Source organism: Miniopterus natalensis, chromosome 1 (assembly GCF_054644295.1).
Source record: "Miniopterus natalensis isolate mMinNat1 chromosome 1, mMinNat1.hap1, whole genome shotgun sequence".
Taxonomy (NCBI): Eukaryota; Metazoa; Chordata; class Mammalia; order Chiroptera; family Miniopteridae; genus Miniopterus; species Miniopterus natalensis.
Window position 1 is genome coordinate 111,534,469 of NC_142081.1, and position 27,603 is coordinate 111,562,071.

Here is a 27,603-nt window from a genome sequence, read left to right on the forward strand (position 1 = left end):
CCCTTGAGTGTGTCACTCGTGGATGTGGTAGGGTTGTAATCAACCACTACAGTCTGACCACTGGGTGCACTGTCTCTGGGGCCTCCTTGGATGTGCAAAGTCAGCCTCTGCCAGTGCCTTGCCCAGGGCCACCCAGCATGAGCTACACAGCAAACTGTAGTTGGCTGCTACTTGTGCTGGGCTTAGCATTGTCCAGGAGCAGCCAAGCTATGAGCCAATGCAGGCTGCCGCTAGTGCCAGGCCTGGGGCCCCTTATCAAGCCGTATGGGGAACACTGCTGCTTGTTTGAGAGATTTTAGGAAAGTCCTAAGCATGAGGCTCGAGAGGCCACTTGCACAGAAAAGCCACTGGAAATGCCTTGGATGAGCTTGCAAGTTGGGAGGGTCAGAGTCTCCGTGAATCACCTGGGCAGGGCCAAAGGTGTGAGTCAGGTGCTGGAGGTTCAAATATGGTGCCTGCCTGCCGGCTCTGTGCGGGGAGGACTCGCCAAAGGAGCAGTGGCCTCTGCCAGCCCCTCTGTCTGGGAGGAAGCAGCCCCTCCACCTCTCACCCCAGTTTCAGGCAGGTTAGTCCCTCCCCAAGTATCCCAGGTTCCTTTCAAGCTGCTGCCCAGCGCTTGGGCTCAGAGGGAGCGCATCCGAGTGAGTCCGTGCGCGGGCCCTTTAAGCAGAAAGCCTGAGACTCCTACACCCTCTGGGACCCTCAGCAACAGTCCCCGCTGGTTTTCACAGCCCGAAGTTGTGGGGATTTCTCTCCCCGGCGCTGGAGCCCTGGGCTGGGGACCTGCTGTGGGGCTGGGACCCCTCACTCCTCTGCGAAACCTCCTGGGTTTAAACTGCGGCACCGGTTTGGGCCCGCGGCTGCATCTCCGCAATTCAGCCCCAGTCCACCCGCCTCTTCGCCCCTCCTACTGGTCTTGATGCTTCTTCAGTTCCCCAGTTGTAGGGCTTCTGTTCAGCCAGATTTCAGGAGGCTCTGAGTGCTGGTGGTTCTGTATTTTAGTTGTAATTCTGATGTGGTTGTGGGAGGCGGCGGGTGCAGCTGTTAACCTCCGCCACCATCTTGTTTACTCTGGTTGACTCTTGTATGTTCCTTGACCCAGGACCGATCCCAAAACCTTGGCATTTTGGGATAACACTAACCAACTGAGCTACCCAGCCAGGGTCTATAAGACATTTTTCTCTCTGTCCCAGAGAGTAGATTTGATAACCTGAGTGAATTTTAATATGTCAGGTTCTAACTGGTTTATTCTGCTAAGAGACACAGATGAAATCTTATTTTTTTAAAATTAATAGAAATGAATAAAATTTTAGTAAAAGTACATCACAATTTAGTAAATGTATAATATCCTCCTGACCAAAAGAAACAATGTATCTTTTATGTGAATAAAAAAATACACGGTACAATCTAATTTACTTTGTCACTGTCCCACAGACCTAATTAAACTACCATTTAGTAGCTATTTTTTTCAAAATAACTATTTCTAAATTATACATATATTTAAAATATATCTTTATTGATTTCAGAGAGAGGAGAGGAGAGGGAGAGAGAGAGATAGAAACATCAATGATGAGAGAGTCACTGATAGGCTGCCTCCTATATGCCCCCGGCTGGGGATGGAGCCCGCAACCCGGGCATGTGCCCTGACTGGGAATTGAACCCTGATCGCCTGGATCCTGGGTTGATGCTCAACCGCTGAGCCACGCCCCGCCAGGCTCTAAAGTATATCTTGAAAATGTATAATTTCTCAACAAACGTAAGGCTTTCTACTTCTGTTAAGAGTTGGGGAACTTTTTCTCTTCAATTGTTCATTAAAGTCAGAAGATACTTTTAATTGTGAATGCCTGGCTATAGTGGTAGCCTGTGCACACTTTATTTTTATTATATTAGTGGCTTAAAATGTTATTACTTTTATTTGTCTCTACATTCCTGAAAAAAATCCTTATGCCAAGCTGAGTCATTAAAAAAATGGGTTCTCAGTTACCTATATGAGAATCCTCCAGCTTGCTAAAAAATAGACGTGTAACTTCATTAAAATCATATCTTATACCACTGGTCTTCAGCCCATGCAAACTTGCCTTCTTTTTTATGCTATCTAGTCCTCAGAAATTTTATTCTGTGTGAGTAGTGTGCATAACTACATGTTCAGCCACTAGTTATGGAAGAAATGTAAATTAAAACAATAATTGACACATTACCTCTCTCAAATCAACCCCCAGGAAGCTCCCCCCCAGCCTCAAATTAACAAAAAATGTGAAGCTATAACAGCTGGTTGTAGTAGAGGTTGGAAGTCTAAACTCTTTATAGTAGACACTGCTGGCTGCCTATCCAGTATCCACTCTCCCTTCTTTTCTAACAGAACCCCACTTTTGATAGGAGTGGCAATGTGCTGAGCTAAAAAATTTCTATTTCTGCCTGGCCAGTGTGGCTCAGTGGTTGAGCACTGACCTATGATTCAGGAGATCTTGGTTCGATTCCTGGTCGGGGCACATGCCCAGGTTGTGGGCTCGATCCCCAGTGGGGGGTGTGACTCTCTCATCATTGATGTTTCTATCGCTCCTTCCTTCCTCTCTCTGAAATCAATAAAGATATATATATATTTTTAAAAAGTCAAAAAATTATATTTCCAACTTTCTTTATAATTACAAAATGTCATAACTCTAGCAAATAATACATAAATTGAGGGTTTCTTATAATGCGTTCTCCTTTGACATAGACAACAAGAAGGAATGGTGCTTTTTTATCCTTCCTGGAATATAGATGTGAGGCAAGAGACAAAGCAACCATATCATGACTGAAAAGATGAAAGCTACACACTAAAACTGATAAAAGAAATCTGGATGTAGCCCAGGACATTTAAGATAGAGTTGCTGTACCAACCCTGAACTTCCTATACCAGAATTATCAAATGAGAAATAAAAATTCCTAATTTTTAAAACCTCAGTTAAGTTTTCAAATGCAACATCAACTTGTAAGACTCTTGTGAATTACAACCCTACTCCTGGGAACTCTGACCAAAGAAAGCAAAAAGTTATGTACATAAAGATATTCACAGTAGCATTTCCTATATTGGATTCACACTAAAAACAAGTTAGATATCCAACAGAGAATGTTTAAATTATGGCAAAAACCAATTTGGACTATTAAGTTGACATTTAAAAATCAGCTCCCTAAAGACAACAGAAAAAATTCAAATGTAAATTATTTCTGCTTTATTTTGTAATTAGTGGCGAAATTATTGGTTCCCTCATCTACAGTTATCCCTAACCCCCTTTTTCCTTTTCCACCTCTATTCGAAAGTCCAGAAAGGCTTACAATTTCATTTCTCGACCTTTCTTAGAACTAGAGATGATTATCTTATAAACTTATGGCAATAGGTGAACACAAATCTGCTATGGATTTCTGGAGAAGGGTTTGCTTGTATGAGAAAGAATGAGATGTGAAAAACTCTGCCTCCTTCTCCCCTTTTCCAGTTTTGAAAATAACTGAAGACACATAGCCTTGAACTGCAGTGGCCATCTTGTTACCATGAGGGAAAGGCCAAAAGAATTAGAGACCTTGGTACCGTGGAGTCACTGAGCCAATGCCAGTAGCCACCTCCTCTGCACTTCTCATCATGTGAGAAAAACAAACCCCTATTTGAAAAACCACTGTTATTAGGATCTTCTGTTACTTAAAGTAGGAAACATTCCTACCTGATACATAAATTATATATGAACAGAAATTTTGACAGAAAAGTTAAAGCAGTCAACCTACTAAGGTGTTATTGAAATAAAGCATTTAAATAAAAGTATTGGGCTTAAATGGAAAACGTTTAATTAATTTTGTTGCTATGAACACATTTGCCATTTAATCTAGATTTTTAATTCTAAGAACCTTTCTTCATTGTCTTTTGTTCAAGAGTGAAACAAAATTTTAGTAACCAAAATACACTTTCAATAAAATTTTATGTGTGTATCTGTAAATAAACAATGAAGCAGCACCAAGGACATTTGTAAAATTTCATCAGTTTTGCACATGGTAATAGAAAACTGTTCATCAGAAATTAGGTGGGATTACCCAAAGATACTTCAGATGTTCAAATCCATACACTCTATATTCTGCATATCAACTTCAGCTGCACAGGTTAAAATGAAGACTCCTTACATAATGTTGAAAATGTGATGCAATCTGCACTTGAATTTGCTTTGTACTTCCTCAGACAGGCTTCCTTCATCACAAATATCTTCTTTCCCTGAGACATCAGCTACATCAAGATGGCTCATCAGCTAAGTCACGTTGGTCAAAATACCTAGTAAAGAAATAATTGAATGTATGCTTAAAGATATTAATTGCAGCACTACCTATAATAATATCAGAAGACTGCAGACAATCCAGATGTCCATCAGTAAGAGGACTGGTTGAATAAACTATACAGTACATCTACACAGTGGAAGACTGAAACTTTTACAAAATATCTACACTGCTATAGCATCACCTCCAGTATTTATTAAGTGAAAAAAATGGTAGAGAATGGTATGTTTAGTATGCTATGTTTTGTAAACGTGTAGGAATGCAGATATATATATTTGCTTATACTTTTAAAAAGAAGTAGAAGGATAAACCAAAAATTTATAATAAAATGGGTAACTACAGAAGAGAGAAAAGAGGGTAGAGAGAATAGAGGTGGATTCTAAAATACTCCAAATGTACATAATATATGTATGATAATTCTCTTAGTTTTTCTATAAATAATGCTGGAGTGAAGATCCTTGTACATATAGCTCCATTACTTCCTGAGGTTAAATTCCTAGAAATAAATCAGGGGCATGTACAGGCATGTACTGCTCAACAATGGTGACACATTCTGAGAAATGCATCATTAGGCAATTTCATCATTGTGGGAACATCATAGAGTATAGATTACAAACCTAGATGATATAGCCTGCTATATACCTATGCTATATGGTATACCACAGCCCTATATGTATTGTCGTTGACTGAAATGTCATTATTTCAGTGTATGACTATACTTTTAAAACTGAGCTATTTATTCCCAGTTTGCCTTCCAGAAAGCTTATACCATTCTGTATTCCCACTGAAGTGTCAGTGAGAGTGCCCATTTCCTAGTCAACACTGGGCATTTTCAGTTGATATAGATATTTCCCTGCTAATATTTTTTAAATACAATCTATTTTTATTTGTACTTGTTTGTTTGCCAGTGATGGTAGAACATGTTTCATTTTATTGCAGTTATATATTTTTAATTACCTGTGTCCTTTGTTCATTTTCATTTGGGACATTTTTATTTAGTGTGCTTTATTTCATTTCTTACATTGAAATTCCACCTGAATTTATTTGAAAACTGTTTCATAGTCTAAATTCTTGTATCTGTTTTATTTACTTATACATATATACACACATTTATCTTAGGTCTCTTACTGGACTAAGTATTTTTGTTCCACTGGTCAGTGTTTTTATTCTAATGCCAATACCTTTTTAAAGATTTATAATATATTTAAATACTGGGAAGGTAAGCAATCCTGTGTCCACTTTTCCCTCCCCTACACACAAGACACTTTTTTAGAGTACACATGTGTTCAGCATCTAGTTTTGCTGCTGACGATAATTAACACTGGGCACTCTGTGCCAAGCATTTTTCTTAAGTGCTTCAGAATAGGAACTCATTTAATTCATAGAAGGTAAACACAGATTATCAGCTTACAGATGAGGAAACAATGGCAGAGAGAGGTTAAGCAACTTTCCTACCATCACAAAACTAGTAAATGGCAGGCAGACCTAGGGTCCAAACCCAGGCAGCTTTACTCCAGAGCTAAGCTCTTAACTACGCTGATCACAAATTTAACACCTACCTCATCTATTGGTAGTAAGGGTAAAATGAGAGGATACGGCATTGTCTTAGGCACTATGTGTGCTATATCTCCAACCCTTACACAATTCAGGGTTTTTTTCCTTTTTACATGGGTTCAGAAAAATTAAGTAACTGATGGTTCAGTAAACTAGTACTTAATGGAACAGACTTAATCAAATTATCTGCCTGCTAATCCACTGATATTTTATAATATTGTGCAGATATGAGACAAATATCCAGTGTATTAGTCATGATTATTATTTTTCCCTTAAAAAGGTAAAGGAAAAAAGCTCTAGAATAGAACAGTTTCTGAGACATAGGCTTCACTCAGGAAAATTTACAGAAGATTATAGCAAGTTTGAAAAAAGATAACAGGCCTTGACTCTTTGCAGCAGCAGCTTCAATATAAGTATCAGATATTATAAGTTTTTGTGTCTTTTATTGTTTGTTTTGTTTTAGTAGCTTTAAGGCAATAACTGCTAATACCTACTCAAATGAGTGGAATCCCATTTTACTGATAATTATTTTTTTAAGCTTATTGTAGAGATTTTCAAGCAAATACAAATGTAGTAGAATAAATGCTCCCCTCAAGACCAATTCATCACCCAGGTTCAGCCATTATTAACTAATTATTATATGTTCACCAGGATGTTTCTTTATTCCAACTTCTTTGTTAACGTATTTTAAACAAATTTCAGGCATGTAATTTCTCTTCTTTTAGTATGTATCTGAGAAGAGCTTTTTAAAAACATGATTGTAATACTAGTACCACACCTGATAAATTTAACCACTCTCACTGTATCATCTGATATCTAGTCCATGTTTCATATTCCCTAAATGTCCCCTAAATGCATTTGTTTGATGTCTCTTAAATCTCATCAATCCTCCTGGGGGTTTTTTCTTTGCCATTTATTTGTTTAAAAAATTGGGTCCTTTGACTTGTAAAATTTCACTTTTTGGTTTTGACAACTAAATCTTCATGCAGTACTTAATGTGTCCATCTATCTATATTTTCTGTAAACTGGTAGGTAGGTCTAGAGCAGGGGTGGGGAATGTCCAGCCCTTGGGCCATATACTGCCCGCAAAATCATTCGGTCTGGCCCTGCCAAGGCAACTGCAGGTGGGACTTGAAATTCAATAAATCTAGGAGCTTTTTTCATCACTAATTTTTCAGTCGATAATTTTGTATGGCCTGTGAATGATATTATAAATGGCCCTTGGCAGAAAAAAGTTTCCATACCCCTGGTCTAGAGGTTTGATTATACAGGGTGTCCCAAAAAATGTATATACACTTTAATAGTTGATAGCTTAATTTTGAAAATGAAATGTATTTTAATAAACACTGCCTTTATAATTATTCAAAATGTGTGTATACATTTTTTGGGACACCCTATATTTGATGTTTTTTGTTTGTTTGACAAGACTCCATGGCTGCTGTTGTATTACATCAGGAGGCAAATAATGTCCAGTTGTCCTACTTTTAGTGGTGATAAAGTTGATCAGCGTGTTCAGATCCGTACCTTTTACCTGATGGTTTTATCAGCCATTGATTGTTGCAAAGATCCATTATTTCACTAGGATTCTAAAATGCTGGTTTTTCTATTTATCTTTTTATTTTTTTAAATATGTCTTTATTGATTTTAGAGAGAGGAAGGGAGAGGGAGAGAGAGACAGAGAAAAACATCAATAATGAGAACACCCGGCCAGGTGTGGCTCAGCAGTTGAGCACTGACCTAGGATCCTGGAGATCACTGTTCGATTCCCAGTCAGGGCACATGCCTGGGTTGCAGGCTCGATCCCTGGTCAGGGGCGTGCAGGAGGCAACCGATCAATGATGACTCTCTCATCATTGATGTTTCTATCTCCCTCTCCCTTCCTCTCTCTGAAATCAATAAAGATATATTAAAAAAAGAAAGAAAGCTATGAAAAAAAAAAAAAGAGAAAGTCATTGACTGGCTGCCTCCTGCATGCCGCCTACTTGGGATGCAGCCCGAAACCCAGGCATATGCCCTGACTGGGAATCGAGTCTCGATCTGGATCACAGGTCAATGCTCAACTGCTGGGCCACGTGAGCTGGACTCTATTTATCAATAGCTAGAATTTTTCCTATAAAACGTAACTTCCCTTCATCAATTTGGTTACCCTGAAATATAGTTTACCCCCCCCAAAAAACAAAACAGGATGCAGACTAGATTTCCCTTTATTACTAATTTTGGGAATAATGAAGTTGTGGCCTACCAGTCCCCAAAGATGACCGATAAGATTGTTTCTGTTTTTGGACTATTGTTTTGAATTTAGAGATTTTAACATTTGATATATATTTCAATCCATTGTAATCATTCTTTTTAATGCTCAAATTGTTCCATCTGTGGCCAGTGGGAGCCCTTCAGGTCAATTCCTATGCTTTTTGTTATATAATCTTAGTGGTCTTTTATAGTTTTCTTACTTTTTGGTATGTCAAAGTGATTCATATGTATCTTGAACATTTCTGGATCTGGATCTAGAATTAATCTTTTCTCTTGGGAGTGCTGGTTCTTCTTTTCGAGTAAAAGATGGTACTTCGAGTGTACAATTTGGACATTAGAGAACTAGTTGTGCATTGAGTCCTTTTCAGTGAACAGAGCTAGGAACTATGTATTTTTCAGAAAGAAAAATAAAATCCTGAGTTCAAATTGATATTTCAGTTCTAATTTAAATTACATGGTTTTTCTTTAATATATTTTTTTAATCCTCTACTATAAAATGTATACAATATTCTACCACCATTAATAATACTATTACAAAGCAAGAAGCCAAAGATTACTTACCTGCTAACCAAGCAGATTAATAAATTCAAAGCAGGAACCCTCTCATCATCTTTGCTGTTCTAAAAAGAAAAAAAGAAAAGGAGGAAGCCACACGTAGCACAACTCAAAATGTAGTCTGTTCCCCCCTGATATCTTTGATACAAATTTCCTTTTAAGATGCAAAACATGAAAATTTTATTAGATAAAAGATAGTAAGAATCATAAGGAAATTGGAAAGCTCAAAGAAAAAGGACAAAACTGTGGAATTAATGATCCCAAGAAACATCTAAGATCATCTTTTGAAGAAATAGACGTGCCTGGCTGGGCGTGGCTCAGCAGTTGGGCATCAACCTAGGATCCAGGCGATCAGGGTTCGATTCCCCGCCAGAGCATGTGCCCGGGTTGCGGGCTGCAGCCGATCAATGACTCTCTCATCACTGATGTTTCTAGCTCTTTCTCTCCCTCTCCTTTCCTCTCTCTGAAATCAATAAAGATATATTTTAAAAAAATAAAAATTAAAAAAATAAAGAAATAGACGTAACAGGAAAAAGAAATAAGAACTGAGGGCTCTAAGAATAACTTTGGAGAACTTACTTCCTAGTTTTCAGTAGAGCAGCAAAAAAAAGCCTATGTCCTAACTGGACAGTAATGAAAAAAGCACATAAAATATCTTAAAGAACTTACAATTTGAGAAGGAGGGAAATTCTGGCTTCTAGTATTAAGACATACCAGTAAATATTCCAAATCAGGTCTCTCAATTATGATGGAAGTAGTTCCTGAACTATACACTTTAGAAAATTCACTGGAAATATTTGTTAAAATGACAGACCTAAGACACATGGAAAGTAGTCTTACAGAGTATAAAATTTATTTTTATACATTTTAAAGAATAGTCACAATAACATATTGAGTAATGTTATATCAGACATGTCATATATTAATTCAAACTTGGGATCCATATCCATGATGTTACTGTACTGAATTTTTCTATGTGCCAAGTACCATATGGGACAAAGCTGAATAAGACATGTTAACTGCTAATAGCACAGAAGATGAGATATCCACAAAACAGCTTTAATGAAAGGAAAAATCTGGGAAGTGTCATAAAAAAAGATCCAAAGTATACTGGGCAAACAGAGGATGGAGAAATTCCTTTTAGTTGTTGGGATAAAGGAACGTATCATAAAATGGTGGAATATGAGCCAGCTTGTGAAAAAATGGTATTTACATGCAGATTGGAAGAGAGAGAAAAGGTTCTTCTGCAGAGGGAATCAAGTCTAGGAACAAAGTCTGGGGAATAGTATTTAGTGAGTAAGAAGTACATTTTGGTTGGAGTACAGGCCATTAAGTTAGTTTGGGCCATATCATGGTAATCCAATGAACGAACTTTGGTTTTTTGTTTGTTTGGTTTTTTGTTTGTTTTTTTAAATATATCTTTATTGATTTCAGAGAGAGGAAAGGAGAGGGAGAGATAGAAACATCAATGATGAGAGAGTCATTGATCGAGCCCGCAACCTGGGCATGTGCGCTGACCGGGAATCGAACCCCGATCACCTGGATCCCAGGTCGACACTCAACCGCTGAGCCACGCCCGGCCGGGCAGAACGAACTTTGTAGTAGTCAATGGAGAACAAGTTTACATTTTGTGGAGGGGAAAGGAGGGATGAAAAAAAATCAGAAGTGGTCTTAATTGGGCTCTAAATTAATTTTTATTGTAAGGCTACATGAATGAATTAGAGGAAGGGTCTTATGGGAGAAATTCAAATCAATCATTGGGCCAGAGACTGCCAGATGACTACCCCAGCTTATCTCCCCTTACTCTGAAGCTCATTTTTAGCTAGGCACACTGCCACCCAGCTAAAAGTAAACATTTCCCTGTTTTTATGGCCATGTGACTAAATTCTGGCTAATGAGCTATATAGTGCCAGATGTGTATGGGACCTCTGGGAAGGATCTTAAAGAGGATGATTGCCTTCTCTTCTTTCCAATGGCTTATTATGAAATACAATGGCCACGGCTCCAGCAGCCATCGTGGATCTTGAGGTGAGCTGAGTTTGGAAGCCACATCCAGCAGAACTCAAAGGCCTGTGTTACTGCTGTCCTAAACTGGAGCAGCCTACCTTCAGACTTTCTTTATCTGAGAAAAAGTTCTGTTTTTGGAGGCCTTTCCATTATGTGACCAAATCTAATCCTGACCAATAAAATATTCCATGTTTTGTTATTTCATTGGAATCTTTTACCACCATATTGCAACTTACCACTAAGAGCCTCACTTCAGAGCATCTTCTTGCAAGCTGCCGAATCAGTGAATGAGCCTCGGGTAATAAAGGTTTTTCAAGACAAGCCAGTAAAGCATAAAGCCATCTTCCCTAAATAGAATTTTAAAAAGTAGTAAGTAGGGAAATATTGCATCATGTTCTGCCTTATTTTTTAATCAGTTTTGTTTTGTTTTTAAATATATCTTTATTGATTTCAAAGAGAGGAAGGGAGAGGGAGAGAGACAGAAATTTCAGTGATGAGAGAGTTACTGATCAGCTGCCTCCTGCATGCCCCCAACTGGGGATTGAGCCCACAACCCGGGCATGTGCCCTGACTGGGAATCGAACTGCCATCTCCTGGATCCTAGGTCGATGCTCAACCGCTGAGCCACACCGGTCCGGGCTTTAACTTATTTTTTAAATGTACAGTTATGTCTGGTTATTTTCTATGAATAATTTCATACATTTAACATAACATTTAGCTGTACTGTGTTTGGATATAGATAACAAAGGGTCATCCAGACGGCCAGGTGATAGCTTTGGAGCTTCTAACTATAGACACAGAACATTAGATACTTTAAAATATTCTTACCGTCAAAAAAGTTTGTTTCTGAGATTCTTATTACAAAACTGCATTAAGATGTATATAAACCCTTGAAAAATTATGATATATTTTTTCCTTTGCCCCCTATAGACAGATATACAAATCATATTATAATTTCATAACTTTGTCCCCTGGGTCTATACAAAGGAACTATATTCTAGGTGAAATAATGTTTTGCTACTTCTATAAGTACCATGGCAAGCTAAATTTATCCCCATCCCCTTTTAAAATGGGTTTTTCTTTTTAATTACAAAGGTAATAACACTTAATGAAGACAAATTAAAGAATACAAAAAGCACAAACGACTTGAAATTCCACCATCCAGATAAACTTTCTGTTAATTTTTAAAATGGTCACCTTTTTCCTATGAAAACATACAGCTTTTAAAAATAAAGTTTCATTATTGTAACAATAATAATACGGTGGTAACATTTTGTGGCCATCTTTTTTAGTTGCAATACATAATAAACATTTCCCATGATGTTAAATTGGATTAATAAGAGATGTTATTATCTCAGCATGACATTAATATACATACTCTTTAACTAAGCACATACTTCCCTATCACTGCTGGTCTATTCTTTCTTTACCCAAATTCTGTGAGAGTATAATGACAGACATTATACCCCCAGAACACAGTCCAGAGTTAAAACACAATTGGAGCTTAATTAAAATAGTTTTGGAATGAACATTCCATTGTGGATGCACCATAATTTACTTAACCAATTTCTTACTATTGAGCATTTAGGATGTTTAATTTGTTACTGTTATATAAAAAATAATGTGATAGCCTAGCTGGTGTGGCTCAGCAGTAGAGCACTGACCTAAGATCCGGGAGATGGTGGTTCAATTCCCAGTCAGGGCACATGCCTGGGTTGTGGGCTCAATCCCCAGTCAGGGGCGTGCAGGAGGCAGCCAGTCAATGACTCTCTCGTTACTGATGTTTCTATCTATCTAATGATCTCTACACTCTCTTCTATCTCCCTCTCCCTTCCTCTTTCTAAAATCAATAAAGACATGTTTTTTTTTAAAATAGTGTGATAAATATCCTTGAACATAAGTTTCAGAGTATCTCTGATTGATTTCTTGGGCTAAATTCCTAGCAATGAAATGGTGATGTCAAAAGGTATATATGTTTATAAAAGTTCCTGAGATATAATCACTAAATTATACCTCAGAAAGGTTATATCAAATTTTATTTTCATCAGTAGTATAAATGACTGAGCTTATTCTGAGCAACACATCACTTTGAAGAAACCTGAAGAATATTAGAACAAGCCTGAAATAGCAATTTATGTAACACCCAAAGTTAGTTCCTCAAGGAACCACAAATCAATAAAAATTTTTCTTAAACAAACAGATCCATGTCCAAATTTCTTTTACAAATAGTGAGCAAAATTTTCTTCTACATGAAAAAAGCTATTACACATTTCAACCTGACTCAAATTTTCAGGCATACATTTACTATGGAAAGCTATATTCAGGTGTTCAAATGATCTCTACACTTAGAAGTTGGTTAAACTTCTGATTGTCTAAGATGTAACTATGCTGAAAGGTTTCTTAAAGTTAGTGAGCACACTGTGACAATACTAAAAAAATAAAAGCAAAACCCAAAACCAAGTAGCCAAAAAGCTTCATTAATAGCTTCCCACTTGGGTGGTAAATAAGGCTATTCTCAAAAACTATAAGACAAGTAATACCAAGTCAAGAAATTTTAGAAAGGTCCCTTTTTCCTTTTGCTAGTTTATGATATGCAAACTTCCTGTGACAAAGGTTTTTACTTAAACACTTATATCTCAATACTACAGTTCTGATGGTATAATTATTTGGATAGAGGAATTGAACACTGTTGATTTAAGAGATTACTCAAGCCCAGTCGGGCATGGCTCAGTGGTTGAGCATCAACCCAGGATTCAGGAGATCTCCGTTCGATTCCCGGTCAGGACACATGCCGGGGTTGTGGGCTCGATCCCCAGTTGGGGGCGTGCAGGAGGCAGCCGATCAATGACACTCTCATCACTGATATTTCTATCTCTCTCTCTTCCTCTCTCTGAAATCAATAAAGATATATATTTTTTAAAAATTTTTAAAAAAAGGATTACTCAAAATAAGACTCAAAAGACTAAGCCAGTTAAAATTTAGTAAACCAGTTGTCAGTGGTTCAGAAACACTTTAATGGTTCCTCTGGCAAATACAGCTACACTTTTTGGTAATATGCTTTCACTAATTAATAGGAAAAGCCAAACTTATCACCCTCTTGAGTGAGTAATCTTTATAAGTTAAAAAAAAAAAAATCTTACAACAGCCCGGGCCGGTGCCGCTCAGTTGGTTGGGAGTTGTCCCGTGCACCGAAAGGTTGCCGGTTTGATTCCAGCCTGGGTTGCGGGGCTTGATTCCCTGGTTGGGGGCATGCAGGGGGCAGCCCATTGATGTTTCGCTCTTGCATGGATGTTTCTCTCTCTCTCTCTCTCTCTCTCTCTCAAAAATCAATAAAAATATTTTATAACATTTTACAACAGTTAAAAAATAAATATTAAAGAGAAGGAAAAATAGATAAGTAATACAGATAAAAGGTCACTATCAGAGAGAAAGAACTGATATAAAATTTAAAGTTCAATATCTAGATTCCAGTGAGTAGCCTAAGAATATAAACAAAATTATTGATGGTATAGCTAATATACCAGTGCATGGGAAAAATATTGTTTCACTGGTATTGAAAGCAATGTAAATTACATTGACTCTGAAGTACTACTGTAAATTAACTAAATTTGAAAAGCACAGATTACAAAATGTTAGATTGAACCACCATATGGAATTACTCATAATAAAATATTTTTAACCTACAAAAAATGGTGATTTCATATGATTCAACTTAAAGTAGGATTGCAGGGAAGAGAACTAACTTTAAAAGCATCCATAGCTTATGCATTATAAACTCATTAATTTCTTCTGAAAAGTAACTGGCAGAATGTAACAAACACTTATAAAATCTGGATCAATAATTCTACTCTAGAAATATCCTAAGAAATTAATGTAAATGTTTAAACACGTTAGTCATGATTGTAAAATATAAAGAAGAGCCCAAATGGTCAATAATAAATCGATGTAGCCCAGCAGGCGTGGCTCAGCGGTTGAGCATCAACCTATGATCCAGGAGATCACAGTTCCATTCCTAGTCAGGGCACATGCCTGGTTTTTCGACTCGATCCCCAGTTGGGGGGTGTGCAGCAAGCGACCGATCAATGACTCATCACTGATGTTTCTATCTCTCTCTCCCTCTCTCTTCCTCTCTCTGCAATCAATAAAGATATATATATTTTAAAAAATAATGAATCAATGTAGATTATGAGATATTAAGACAATGGCAATTATGTGAATTACATTATCATACAGAAATACATATATGAAATGTAGCCAGAAAAACCAGTATATATACACATTATAACTACGTAAAAGACACAAAGGACCACTGAATCAGAAACAGTGATTTTAAAATATATCTTCATTGATTTCAGAAAGAGGAAGGGAGAAGGAGAGAGAGAGAGAGAAACATCAATGATGAGAGAGTCATCCCTGATCAGCTGCCTCCCGCATGCCCCGCACTGGGGATGGAGCCCGCAACCAGGGCATGTGCCCCCACTGGGAATCTGTGATCTCCTGGATCCTAGGTCCATGCTCAACCACTGAGCTACACCCGGCCGAGAGAAACAGTGATTTTAAATATGATTTTTTTCTCTTAAAAAGTATGTTATGTAGTAGAGATTTAAAAGAAAGAAAATAGCCTTGGCCGGTGTGGCTCAAAGGTTAGGGTGTCTGCCTGCACACTGAAGGGTTCGATTCCTGGTCAAAGGCACGTACCTGGGTTGCAGGTTCACTCCCCACCCCAAGTCGGGGTGTGTGTGGGAGGCAACCAGTCGATGATGTGTCTCTCTCACACTGATGTTCCTCTCTCTCCCCCCGTCCCTCCCTTCCTTACACTCTCTGTGAAAAGCAATGGAAAAAATATCTTCTGGTTAGGATTAACAACAACAAAAAAGAATATGGTCATTATACTTACAGAAGAGACTTTTCTAAGCCACTTTTACTTGGCTGAATGGCAGGCTGGGAAACTTATACACTGTAATGCGATGTTGGTTTATCTGTTTCTCCCAGTAGACTATAAGCTTCTGGAGGGCAAAGATTATATCTTATGCTTTGACAGGGAGCTTTGGAGCCTCAGATACACTCTTTTGCAAATATTCTCAACTGTGAAAAATGTTTGTTTCTAAAAATTAAATCTAACTTCAGATGATAAAACTTACTAGGGGATTATGTAGATAATTTATATATATAATGTCCACCAAATTTACCCAATTTTGAAAGTTAAAAAAAAAAAAAGCTGTGAATATAAAGGAGTAAAATGGAGGGGCAGTGTAGTATAGTTGTTAGTATAGTCATATTGCTTGGGCATGATCTCAGTTCTACCAGTTGTGACCTGTGTGACCACAAGCAAGTTACTAAATCCCTATGTGCTCCAGTTTCCTATCTATAAAATGGAAATAATAATAGTTAATAGGTTGTTAGAAGATTCAAGGAGTTGTTATATACAAAGTCCTTAGAACAATATCTGGCACAAAGTCTATTACTGTTATTTCTGACATGCTTTTGTGAGTTGGATTTCAATGACATTTTAGAAAATGCATTTCAAACTTCTTTAAGCCAGTGCCATTTAAAATGGGGTCTGCAGATAGGTTGCTTGTCTGTGCCCAGTTCATTACTGGTCTGCGACGAGATAAGGAGCTATCCCAGGATAAAAATCAACTGCCGCCCGGTGGGGAGGGGCTCAGTGGTTAAGCGTCGACCTAGGATCCAGGTGATCAGGGTTCGATTCCCCGTCAGGGCACATGCCTGGGTTGCGGGCTGCAGCCAGCCGATCAATGACTCTCTCATCATTCATGATTCTATCTCTCTCTCTCCCTCTCCTCTCCTCTCTCTGAAATCAATAAAGATATATTTAAAAAAAAAAATGCATTTCTCTTAGTAAGATTTCTGACTAATGGATTTTTAAAAAAAACAAAAGAAAAAAAATAAAAATAAATCAACTGCTTAGTGGACACTTTCCCCCCAACCAAAAGCAAGACTTTCTCAATGAAGAAAGCAGTATGTTGATTTACATTCTAGTGTAAGTTTCTTATTTCACTGCAAACAAGCATAGTTTGAATTATACACAGAATTATACATAAATGTATAATACATACATATCTACAAATACTGTACAGTCCTATCTTATCTATAAGTATATATAATTTTGTCTGAATTATGAAAATAAAAATTTGTAACACTACCAATTCTGGAGTAAAGTCTCTTTCTCCAAACCAATTACTCAGATATTCCAAGACACTCGTCACTGTTGCCTAAAAACAAGACGGAGGCGGTAGAAGAATTGCATTAGCAGTAAAACAATGACAAGTTCAACATAAGTTTCATTAAGTTAGTCAGAAAGCAACTCTGATCTTTAAAGTGGCCTCATTCTTTAGACTTCCAGTAAAAACTGTGGCTCTATTTAGTAATTTGATTAGATGGCTCACTCAGAGAGAACAGGCTTTTAAGACAAATATTCTTATGCACTTTCAAGTATCAATACCTTGGTTTAAATCCTAGCACTTAGTTTGTAACTACTAATTTAGTTTATCACTACCGCAAAAATTCCAAGTGCTCTTTGCATAAACACCTTCACTTACTTTCATTAAAACATTGTACAAATCTAAACAGAAAGTTAGCTAGAGAAAGATCTATTTTAAAACTACAGACAGAATTTATCAAGTTGTTGAAAGTATTATCTGGCTTATTCAAATATAGTTGGACACTTAAAAACACTCTGAGAGAGTTTAGTGTGACTACTACTACAGTATCTTAATGCAAATGATCAATAAGTGAAACTGTCAGCCAGTAAAATTTACAACAGAGTATGACTCATAAAAAAATTTCATCTTCCACTGGTATCCAGTGCTACGTTAAAACAAAACAATCAAACTTTTTAGATGGTCTTTAAATAGGTAGTTACTAATACTAAAAGACTGAAGAAATAAAACCCATATGTCTCCCCTTTTTTCCAAGAAATTTATGTAGTGGTGAAGTTTTGGGGGAGTCAAAAGTTATATGTGGATTTTCAACTGCAGGGGGTCAGGGTCCCTAATCCCCATGCTGTTCAAGGGCCAACTGTGTTTCTTAATAGAACACAGAGGATATCTGGAACTAGAAATAGCAATCTAACCTTAGTATTTACTTCAAACCCAAGAATCTAAAACTAATAACTGAAATGCATACAATTAAATAGTTTTGCACCATGATTAAGAGTATCAGTTCTAAAATTAGATCACCCTGGAATTGAATCCCAGTGCTGCCATTAAAACTTGCCTGTAAGTTACTTAACCTCTAATTTTGTTTTCTCTTCTCTAAAAAAGGGATATTAATAATAACTCCCTATATAGGGTTGCAGTAAGGATCTGTTAAAGAGTTTAGGACAGGGTCTAGCATAAATATTCAGTAAATGTATTCAAGTACTTTCACACACATCGCAAACAAAAGAACATATACCCTTATTGCTAGAGGGGCTTTACCTGATTCATTCTGCTAACAATACTAAGCAGGGGAGGAAAACCAATCTGGAAGAAAAATGAGATTGAAATTTACTAAATGGTATTATAAGGGGGATTAAATTTTTTTTTTCAAACTGGAAAATTTCTCATCACACTTATTTAGAATCAAAAAATAGCTAAAACAAAATTCCTTTATTGTCTATTACAATAAAATGTTCCAGGAGGTATTACATTGGTAATGCTCCATAAATAATGTCTTGAAATCTGAATATGTAAATTTAAAAATAAAGAATGATCTCAGAAATTAAAATGTTAACATATGAAAATTATAAAAATGATGCTGATACAATTACTACTATGACATTAATATGTGATACACTTTTTAATCCTCACCCAAGGATACTTTTCCCATTGCTTTTCAGAGAGAGTGGAAGGGAGAGAGAGAGAGAAAAACATCACCGTGAGAGAGACACATCGATTGGTTGCCTCCTGCACGTGCCCTGACCAGGGGCAGGGATTGAGTCTACAACCAAGGTACGAGCCCTTGGCCGGAATCAAACCTGGGATCCTTCAGTCTGAGGGACAATACTCTAACCACTGAGCCAAACTGGCTAGAGTGATGCAAACTTTTAAAAAATCTTCAGCTAGCCCTGGCCAGTGTGGCTCAGTTTGTTGGAGCGTTGTCCCATACACCTAAAGGGTTTGATTCCCGGTCAGGGCACATGTACCCAGGTTGCAGGTTCAATCCCCAGTCAGGACCTGTGTGGGAGGCAACCAATCGATGTTTCTTTCTCTCACCCTCTCTCTTCCCCCATTCCTTTCTCTAAAAATCAATTTAAAAAAACAAATAAAAAGAGTTCATTGAGTATTAAAAAAAATCTTCAGCTAAAGCTAATATTTTCAAAACTTAAGGGCACTTGAATTAGAATGACTTTTTTCAAACCTAACCTGATTCAATTTCAAAAATACATACTTTGGAGTTTAATGTTCAGAGCCTTGATTATAAAAATAGCTCTGACTTGTGAGAAACTTAAGAGGATATGTAATAAACTCTTGCATCTTTAAAAGGTTCTTTAACATGATATATGTTACTTGTACGTGTTTTGTAATAACAACCTAAATAAATTTTAACTCTTTATTAAATTAAAACACATTTTTTAAATGTAACAGTCATTAGTGATTATCCAAAAGAACAGGTTGTTTGAGAATTAGTGGCAAATTTGTTTCCCTGGAGATCTGAATCTATTTTCACGTCCATCACATGAGTAAGAGTACCTATTTTTCCAGCCCTATCAACATAGTCTATCAAGCTTTCTTTGCCAATATATTACCTGAAAAATAGCAGCTCGGTGTAGTTATAAGTTACATTTATATTACAAGTGAGTTTGTACATCTTCTCATATAAGAACAATTTGTATTTCCATTCTGTGAATGTCTATGTGTATCCTTGGACTGTTTTTTTTTCAAATTGTGTTCTTGGTCTTTTTAATGATTTTTGGAGCTTTTACATTTTGGGGATAAGTTAGTTTTAAATAGGAAAAACACAATGTGGTTACCACATAGCAAACAATAAACACCTATTCAACAGAACAAAACAACATAATACAGGGAGTTAGTAGTAAAGAAAATGTATGCAGAGGGCTCCATAGAAACATCTGCAAGCTTTAGGGCAGGTGAATCCTGAAGAACAAGGAGTTGTCCACATAATTTATGAAGGCATGTGAAATTTAAACATACTCTCAACATTTCATCTCCACAATATGAAATTTACTAAGGATTTTTAAGAACATTTCTAATTGTGTCATGTTTTCCAGTTTCCCTGCCACTCATCACTTATTGTTCGACCCATGACTAATCATTTAAAAAAACCAAATACTATCTAATTCACAAAATTACTACACAGCTAAAACATAAATGATGTGAAGCCAACCTAAAAATGTCCCAGTACATTTTCAGAAACAGGATGCCAATTTTTAAATTAAAGAGATAATACACTAAGTCAGAGGTTGGCAAACATTTTCTGTAAATAGCCAAACTAAATATTTTAGCTTTGCAGGCCACACACTGTCTTAGTTACCTATTATTAGCTTGTTTTGTATTTATAACTGTTTAAAAATCTAAAAACCATTCTCAGCTCATGAGCTATACAAAAAGTAGGCTGTGGGCTAGATTTGGATGAGGCTATAGTTTGCTGACCCTTTATATTAAATGATGCACTAAAACTAGAATACTTTTTTTTGTTTTTTTAATCCACTTATCACCTACTTGCATATAATCTATTCCAGGACTTTCATTTTCAGCTTGTCCAACAGCTGCTTCAGAACATAATCTTTCACCCAGACAAAATTTTTTCCAGCCTTCTTCATCTTCAGATTTTGGCTAAAAGAAAAAAAATAATAAATTTATTTATTTCTATGTATTGTTAAAATACTGAACTGTGAAAAAAGAAATGAGGATTCCTCCATAGTTTCACCACCTCAACATAAAGATATGGTGCCTGATAAATCTCAGACGGATGGAGAAGGGTGGGTGGGTGGAGGGGGAGAGATTAACCAAAGAATTTATATGCCTATATGCACAACCCAAGGACACGGACAATGGTGTGGAGAGGGACTGGGAAGGGGGGTGGAATGGGGTGGAATGGGTCATTGCAGAGAAAAAGGGACATCTGTAATATTTTGAACAGAAATAAATAATGAATGAATGAATGAGTAAATAAATAAATAAATAAATAAATAAATACAATATGGTGCCTGTCATGGACTGAATTATGTCCCCACCAAATTCAAATGTTGAAAACCTAACCCCACAGTACCTCAAGATGTGACTGTACTTGGAGACAGGGGCTTTACAGAGGTGATTTAGGTAAACTGGGGCTGTAGAGTGGGCCAAAATCCAATCTGACTGGTGTCCTTGTAAGAAGAGGAAATTTGGACACACAGATACTGGGGATTGAGTGCACAGAGGAAAGACTAGGGGAGGACATAATGAGAAGATGGCATGTGCAAGCCAGAGAGAGGCCTTAAGAGGCCAAACTTACTGACACCTTGATCTTAGATTTCTAGCCTAAAGAACTGTAAGAAAATAAATTACTATTTGTTAAGCTACCCCGTTTGTAGTATTCTGCTATGGCAGCCCTAGCAAACTAACACAGTGCCCAAGTGGTCACACCATATGTGGGACATGTTTACTTTGGAGCACACTTTAATGGACACAAACAAGCAAGGGAATGCTCAAAAGAGGATGAAAAACATGGAAATTGGGATGAAAAAACAAACAAATATATTAAGAATGCTAACAAGAGTCCTGGCCGGTATGGCTCAGTTAGTTGAGCAGCGTCCCATGCACCGAGAGGTCACCAGTTTGATTCCCGGTCAGCGCATACGCCTGGGGTGTGGGCTCAATCCCCAGCAAGGGGCGTGCAGGTGCAGGAGGCAGTCGATCAATGTTTCTCAATGTTTCTTTCTTTCATCGATGTTTCTCTCTCCCTCTCCCTTCCTCTTTCTCTAAAAATCAATGAAAACATATTTAAAAAGAAAAAAGAAAAAAAAAAAAGAATGCTAACAAGAATGAAAGATGTTTGTTCCAGGGAAGGCATGATTATATACTTCACATACTTGATGAGCTGTCTAGTCAAAGAAGGAATAGATTTATTTTACACTGCCAGATGGAAAAAGCAGGGCCAGTGGGGAGAAGCACTGAGCTCAATATAACAATCTTAAAGCTATTTTTATTTGTACACATCACTTTGCACCTTACTTTGCAAAGATGCAGTGTTTTCCCAAGGATAAATAGCTTTCATTATATTCTCAGGACGAATATGAGACCCCTAAAAGGTTAAAACCTCTTGTCCTGAAACAATGTATGTATCTTTCTCCATTACTCCATTAGGTTAGAGCTTATTTCTGCTGCAGGTAGCACTGACTACCCTGATTATTAAATACAGTAGGTGCTTAATAAATGATTGAATAAATCAATAAATAAATGTTTATATTTACATAGTTGACACCAAAGTGTTTTATTATTTTTGTGTTTACTTTTGCCATGATGAACCTATGTTATTATCATATAACATTCCTGTTTTGATGGATCATAATTTATTGAACCAATTATGTTAGGTCATTTAATTTTTGAGAAAATTATATCACAATGTCATTGGTGTGGCTTCTTTTTGAATTAGTAAGTACGTACACAAAGTCCTTACACTGAGCAAGGAAAAAAATAATATATCTACCTACCAACTGCCCCCCCCCCCCCCCCCGACCTCCTTTCTTACTAGGAGGCCTCACAATGTACTGAAAGGCTTGAGAGTCAGACAAACTTCAGTGGCTCCCAGCTATACCTTTTCTAAAAAAGTAATTAATTTTTTAAAATCAAAATCATCTTTATCATTTAAAGAGCAGCGGGCCATCAGGGACACCTAGATGGGGGTCCCCAGAAGGCAGAACAATATTTACATGGGGGTCAGGAAGGTCCCAGCTATACCTTTTCTGAGTTAAATGGTCTTGAGCAAGTGATGTCAGTCCCTTTCACACTTTTTTTAGAGCAAAACTTCCAACTAGTATGGAGAAGCATACAGAGAGGCCATATATTGAATCTCTCAGCTTTCAGCTGGTAGTCTCAGGAAGATTATGCAAGCAGCTTCCTCCATTTACGCCAGTATGTCACCATGGACGAGATGTTAGAAAGAACTGCCTAGAAGAAGCTTCTAAAATCTGAAATCTATGAACAACCTAAAACTGAGCAAAATTGTGTACATAGGTGCATTTTGTTCCTCTGAAGATAAATAGCTTTCTTTCATTCGATTCTTGGGAAGATTATGAGACTCCCTAAAAGCTTAAAAGTATTGCCCTGGAGTACTTCTCAAATTTATATAATATTGTATGTCAACTATAATTAAAATATAGATTTTTTAAAAAGGGGAAAAATGTAAAAAGTAAAAACCTTTCACAGAAAGAAAAAGTATTGTCCTGGAACAAAATATCCATCTCTTCCCCAACTCCCTTTTCTATTCAGTCGTCCAGATATATCATATCTACTGAAGAGCTTAATATTATATCTAAGCTGGTAAAATGAAGTAAATACTAATTTCCAGCATGCACGAGAGGCTTTACTAAAATGTCACTGGTACTCACATCATTATCTCATCAGGAAAATCCGTAAGTCTTTATTCAATCATTTTGTAAATACTGAAAATTCTTTTGTTTTTTAAATATTTTTATTGATTTCAGAGAGAGGACAGACAAGGAGAGAGAGAGAGGAACATCAATGATGAGTCATTGATCAGCTGCCTCCTGCATGCCCCCTACTGGGGATCCAGCCAGAAACCTGGGCATGTGCCCTGACCAGGAATCGAACCCTGACCTCCTGGTTCATAGGTCGATGTTCAACCACTGAGCTACACCGGCCAGGTGAAAATGTGGTGTTTTTTTAAATTTATTTATTTTTATTTTTTATGTTAATCCTCACCCAAGGATATTTTGCCCATTGATTTTTAGAGAGAGAACTATTGATGCAAGAGAGATGTGTCAGTTGGTTGCCTCCAGCATGCACCCAGAGGTAGAGGATCAAATCTGCAACCCAGGTACCTGCCCTTGACTGGAAACTGAACCCAAGACCCTTCTGTGTACAGGCCAGAGCTCTATCCACTGAGCAACACCAGACAGGCCCTGAAAATGTATTTATTTCCTAAAAAGCAAATGTCTAGAAGGACCCTTAAAAGCTTGTAGAGTCCTCACTCTGGCCAGTGTGGCTCAGTGGTTGGAGAGTCGCCCCTCCCACTGAAGGATCTTGGGTTCAATTCCCAGTCAAGGGCACATACCTGGGTTGTAGGTTCAATCCTGACTCCGTCAGGGTGCATGTGGGAAGCAGCCAATCGATGTCTCTCTCACATCGATATTTCTCTGTTTCTCTCTCTCCCTCCCTCCCTCCTTTCCATTATCTCTAAAAATCAATGGAGAAATATTCTCCAGTAAGAATTAACAAAAAAACACACAAATAAACACAGAAACTAGTAGAGGCCTAATAATTATGTATCCAAAATCTCTCAAAATGCTGTGGATCAAAATGGATATAAAAATAACAACTTGCATTACTGATTTTATACTTTTAAGGCCACTAATATAATGGAATTGTTACTATTAAGGGTAGATGGAAAGAAAGAAAATAATATGGACTAAGTAAATGAATCTTTAAAGACTAGAAGTAAATATGGACTATTTCAAATAAGTATACACTGTACAATGTAAACAGAGAAACTTACATACCATGGTCACATTACTATCCAACTGTTGTGATTTCCAGTGACTTCTATGTCTAGTCACACTCTATAGGAAGAAGAGTTAGACACTGAGCTTCAGAGAATGAATAACTAAAAAGAAATCAATTGCTGTACAACATTCTAACAATCTTGAAAAACAGGTTTCAAACTGTATTATGTCTAATGATTATAATAATAATTTGGTGATTGATTAATAAATATTATTTTCTTTACATTTTAGAATCACAAATCTTATTTTTCCAACTAAAGTCTAAAAAACAGAAATAAATCTGAGGGACTTAATTTGATTAAGTGATTAAGGTACACTTACCTGTCGAACAGTTGAAAATTGTGCCACTTGTTGCTGTTGCCACTGAAGTGTGGGAGAATAGCCTTCAGGAGCAGGTTGGCATCCTGAAAGCTAGAGATCAGTTTGTAATTGTTAGAATCAATGTTAGTGTTGTAACTAGAATCTCATGCCTCTGCAAAGTAAAAGTAAAACCAACATGAACAGTGAATAATAAAGTAAATGATTAACACTATACAAAAAAATAATAATAATAAAGTACTTTTTGCTGATGTAAAAAAGTAGGTAGACATTTCACTTTACTATTTCTATCTGAATTTAAATTGTTATGAGCCCTGCCCTAGTCAGTTTGGCTCAGTGGTGAGAGGGTCAGTCCATGGACTGAAGGGTCCCCGGGTTCAATTCCAGCCAAGGGCACTTCGTACCTTGGCTGTAGGCTCAATCCCTGGCCTTGTTCTGTGCGTGTACGGGAGGAAACCATTCAATGGGTCTCTCTCAGTCTCCTCTCCTCTCTCTCTCTCTCTCTCTTCTCTTTGTCTCTCTCTCCCTTCCACACTCTGAAAAGCAATGGAAAAAATACCCTTGGATAAGAATAAATAAATAAATACATAAATAGTTAAGAGCCCTGGCCATTGTGGCTAAGTAGGTTGAGTGTTGTTCCATGAACCAAAAGGTCGACGATGGTTTGACTCCTGGTCAGGGTACATGCCCAGGCTGCAGGTTCCCTCCCAGGTTGGGGTGCATGCACCTGATCAATGTTTCTTTGTCTCTCAAATCAATAAAAATATATTTTAAAAAAATGTTAGGAAAAGATCCTTATTTAGTCACTTTATTAAGAGCAATCTGGAATGGTTTATAGTTGTAGTATCTAAGAAATCTAAATGATATGAGCCCTGAAGATATAACCTAGTCCTACCTTTCTAGAATAGCAAAACGGTTTGAAACAAAAAGAGAGAGATATCCCAAATAAACAATTTCAGTATAGGCAGAACATACTCAAATAATTGAAGACATTTGACCCTGAGAGGTCTACTTCTGTTTCCTAAAACAACACATAGTTCACAACCGATCACACATTGCCTTTAAATAAAATTTAGTGTGGTCACTTTTTAAAGTGAGGTATCTAAGATATTATCTTCCATCAGCTAAAAACTTACATGAATCATTAGATGCTTGAATTAAAATTTCCTAATTACAAACAACAGATAAAGAAATTACTTAGAACATAAAAGGAAAAGAACTTACCACAATTTAAAACTGCTGCTCTCTTTTGACCTTAAATTAAATTCACCTCCTCAAGAGAGACCTTCTGTGACTATCTAAAGTAGTTCTCCCTGTTATTTACTGGTTCTTACGTGTTAACTTTCTTCACTGCAGCAGTCACAATATATAATTATTTAATTTGTTTGTTTACTGTCTGTCTTCCTTGGGAGAATGTAAGCTCTACAAGGATAGGGACCTTTTCTGTCTCATCCTCTGTTGTATTTCCAGTGCCCAGCCCAACCTAGTTGGTTAGTAAAAAATGTGCTGGATAAACAAATGAAAATGTTCAGTGGGCAAGTAGCTAAAAAAGTCTAAGATATCTGGGTTTCTATTCTTAAAAAAACAAAACCCAATCAAAACCTGAACATGCAAACTACACTAACATTAAACAGTATGATAATTATGAAGATAACTGGAAAAGGTTACTTAAAAATAAAGGTTAGCATAAGTAATCTATTTAAAGACTTCTTTGGGATTGGATCAAGTCCCTGGAGTATGAAGAGCAAATCTCACTGAAAGCCTCTGGTGGCAGTAAAAGCCAATCGTCCTTTTGGAGGAAAAAGTACAAGCAAATGTCTAACTTGCAGGGAGTAGTTGTCAATCAAATCTTACCTACATCATAACTGACAGGCAGTGTTGGATACTATAGGAAGAGCTTCGGTCTTTTAATTTGCGAGGGGGTAAAAAAAGTCCCCAGTCGGGTAATAGAACTCACAGAAACATTCACACTCTGCTTCCTTTTCAACTTCTTTGGGTCAATTTGAGCTACCACAACATCTGGACACTGAGCGGCTTCGATCCTACAAGTAAGTGTAAGAAATGTGATTACTATCGTGCTTGGTTCATGTGTAGCAAAACAAGCCATCCATCTCTACAGTTCATTATGAAATCAGAAAAGCAGTTCAGAACTGCAGCTGAGGTACTGATCAATATACTTCTGAAATTATCGGGAGTAAAAGCAAGGAAATCTAAGAGCACACATCTTGCCATGAATAATCAACTTTAATTACCATTAAATTCATAGAAAGGCGCCCACGTAAAAATGTGATCAAGCAATCTTGATCCGACCCGAACTCCAGAGAGACTGGGGACGGGAACAAACGCGGGGCTTTACCACACAGGGGGTTCCAGCAGCGCGCCCGGCGCCCGCCGGGGACAGGGCGGCCGCCCAGCCCACCCGCACACGCCGCATCACTCACTGGACCCGCCTCAAGTATTCCTGAGGCGTCCTCGGGGGGATGGAGGGGTCGAAACCTTCTGTCAAGTCGCAGGGCTCCACGGGCAGCAGCCGGGGCATCAGCTCTTCCATTGCAGATTCCGCTGGAACCCACGACATGGTGTACACCCCAGCCGGTCCCACGTCTAGGTCACGGCGCAGGCGCACGAGTAGGCACCTTTGGCGCGGAGCTGAGCCGGCGGCCGGGCTGAAGGGGCATAACTGCGCACGCGCAAACCTGCGGCTTGTGCTAAAGCGAAGGCTCCGTGGTGTAACGAAGCCCGCGAATTTAGTTCCTCGCGGTGGCGGCTCTGAAGTGTTTCCGCGTGTTTCCTCTTAGACCCTCGGTACCCTCTTCTAGGGTTCGAGTAAGGATGGAGGGTCATTTACCTTTATGCACCTCTAGTAGTTAGGGATCCTTAAGTGTTTTTTTAATTAATGAGTAGTGTTACTGTAATTATCATTTATTGATCTAAATTCT

At 37.6% G+C, this 27,603-nt stretch overlaps 1 protein-coding gene across 1 annotated transcript; it reads right to left on the minus strand.

Annotated features, from left to right (window-relative positions):
- Positions 1-1,229: 1,229 nt before the first annotated feature.
- On the minus strand, positions 1,230-27,265 carry GEMIN2 (gem nuclear organelle associated protein 2). The gene is made up of 10 exons (XM_016209794.2): positions 27,106-27,265; positions 26,622-26,706; positions 24,668-24,757; positions 24,344-24,403; positions 20,343-20,456; positions 18,099-18,143; positions 16,824-16,892; positions 10,896-11,006; positions 8,659-8,717; positions 1,230-4,291 (listed from the first exon to the last, which is right to left on the minus strand). The coding sequence occupies exons 1-10, from the start codon at positions 27,240-27,242 to the stop codon at positions 4,252-4,254; spliced, it is 810 nt and encodes a 269-aa protein (XP_016065280.1). The 5' UTR covers positions 27,243-27,265; the 3' UTR covers positions 1,230-4,251.
- Between the last annotated feature and the right edge of the window lie 338 nt (positions 27,266-27,603).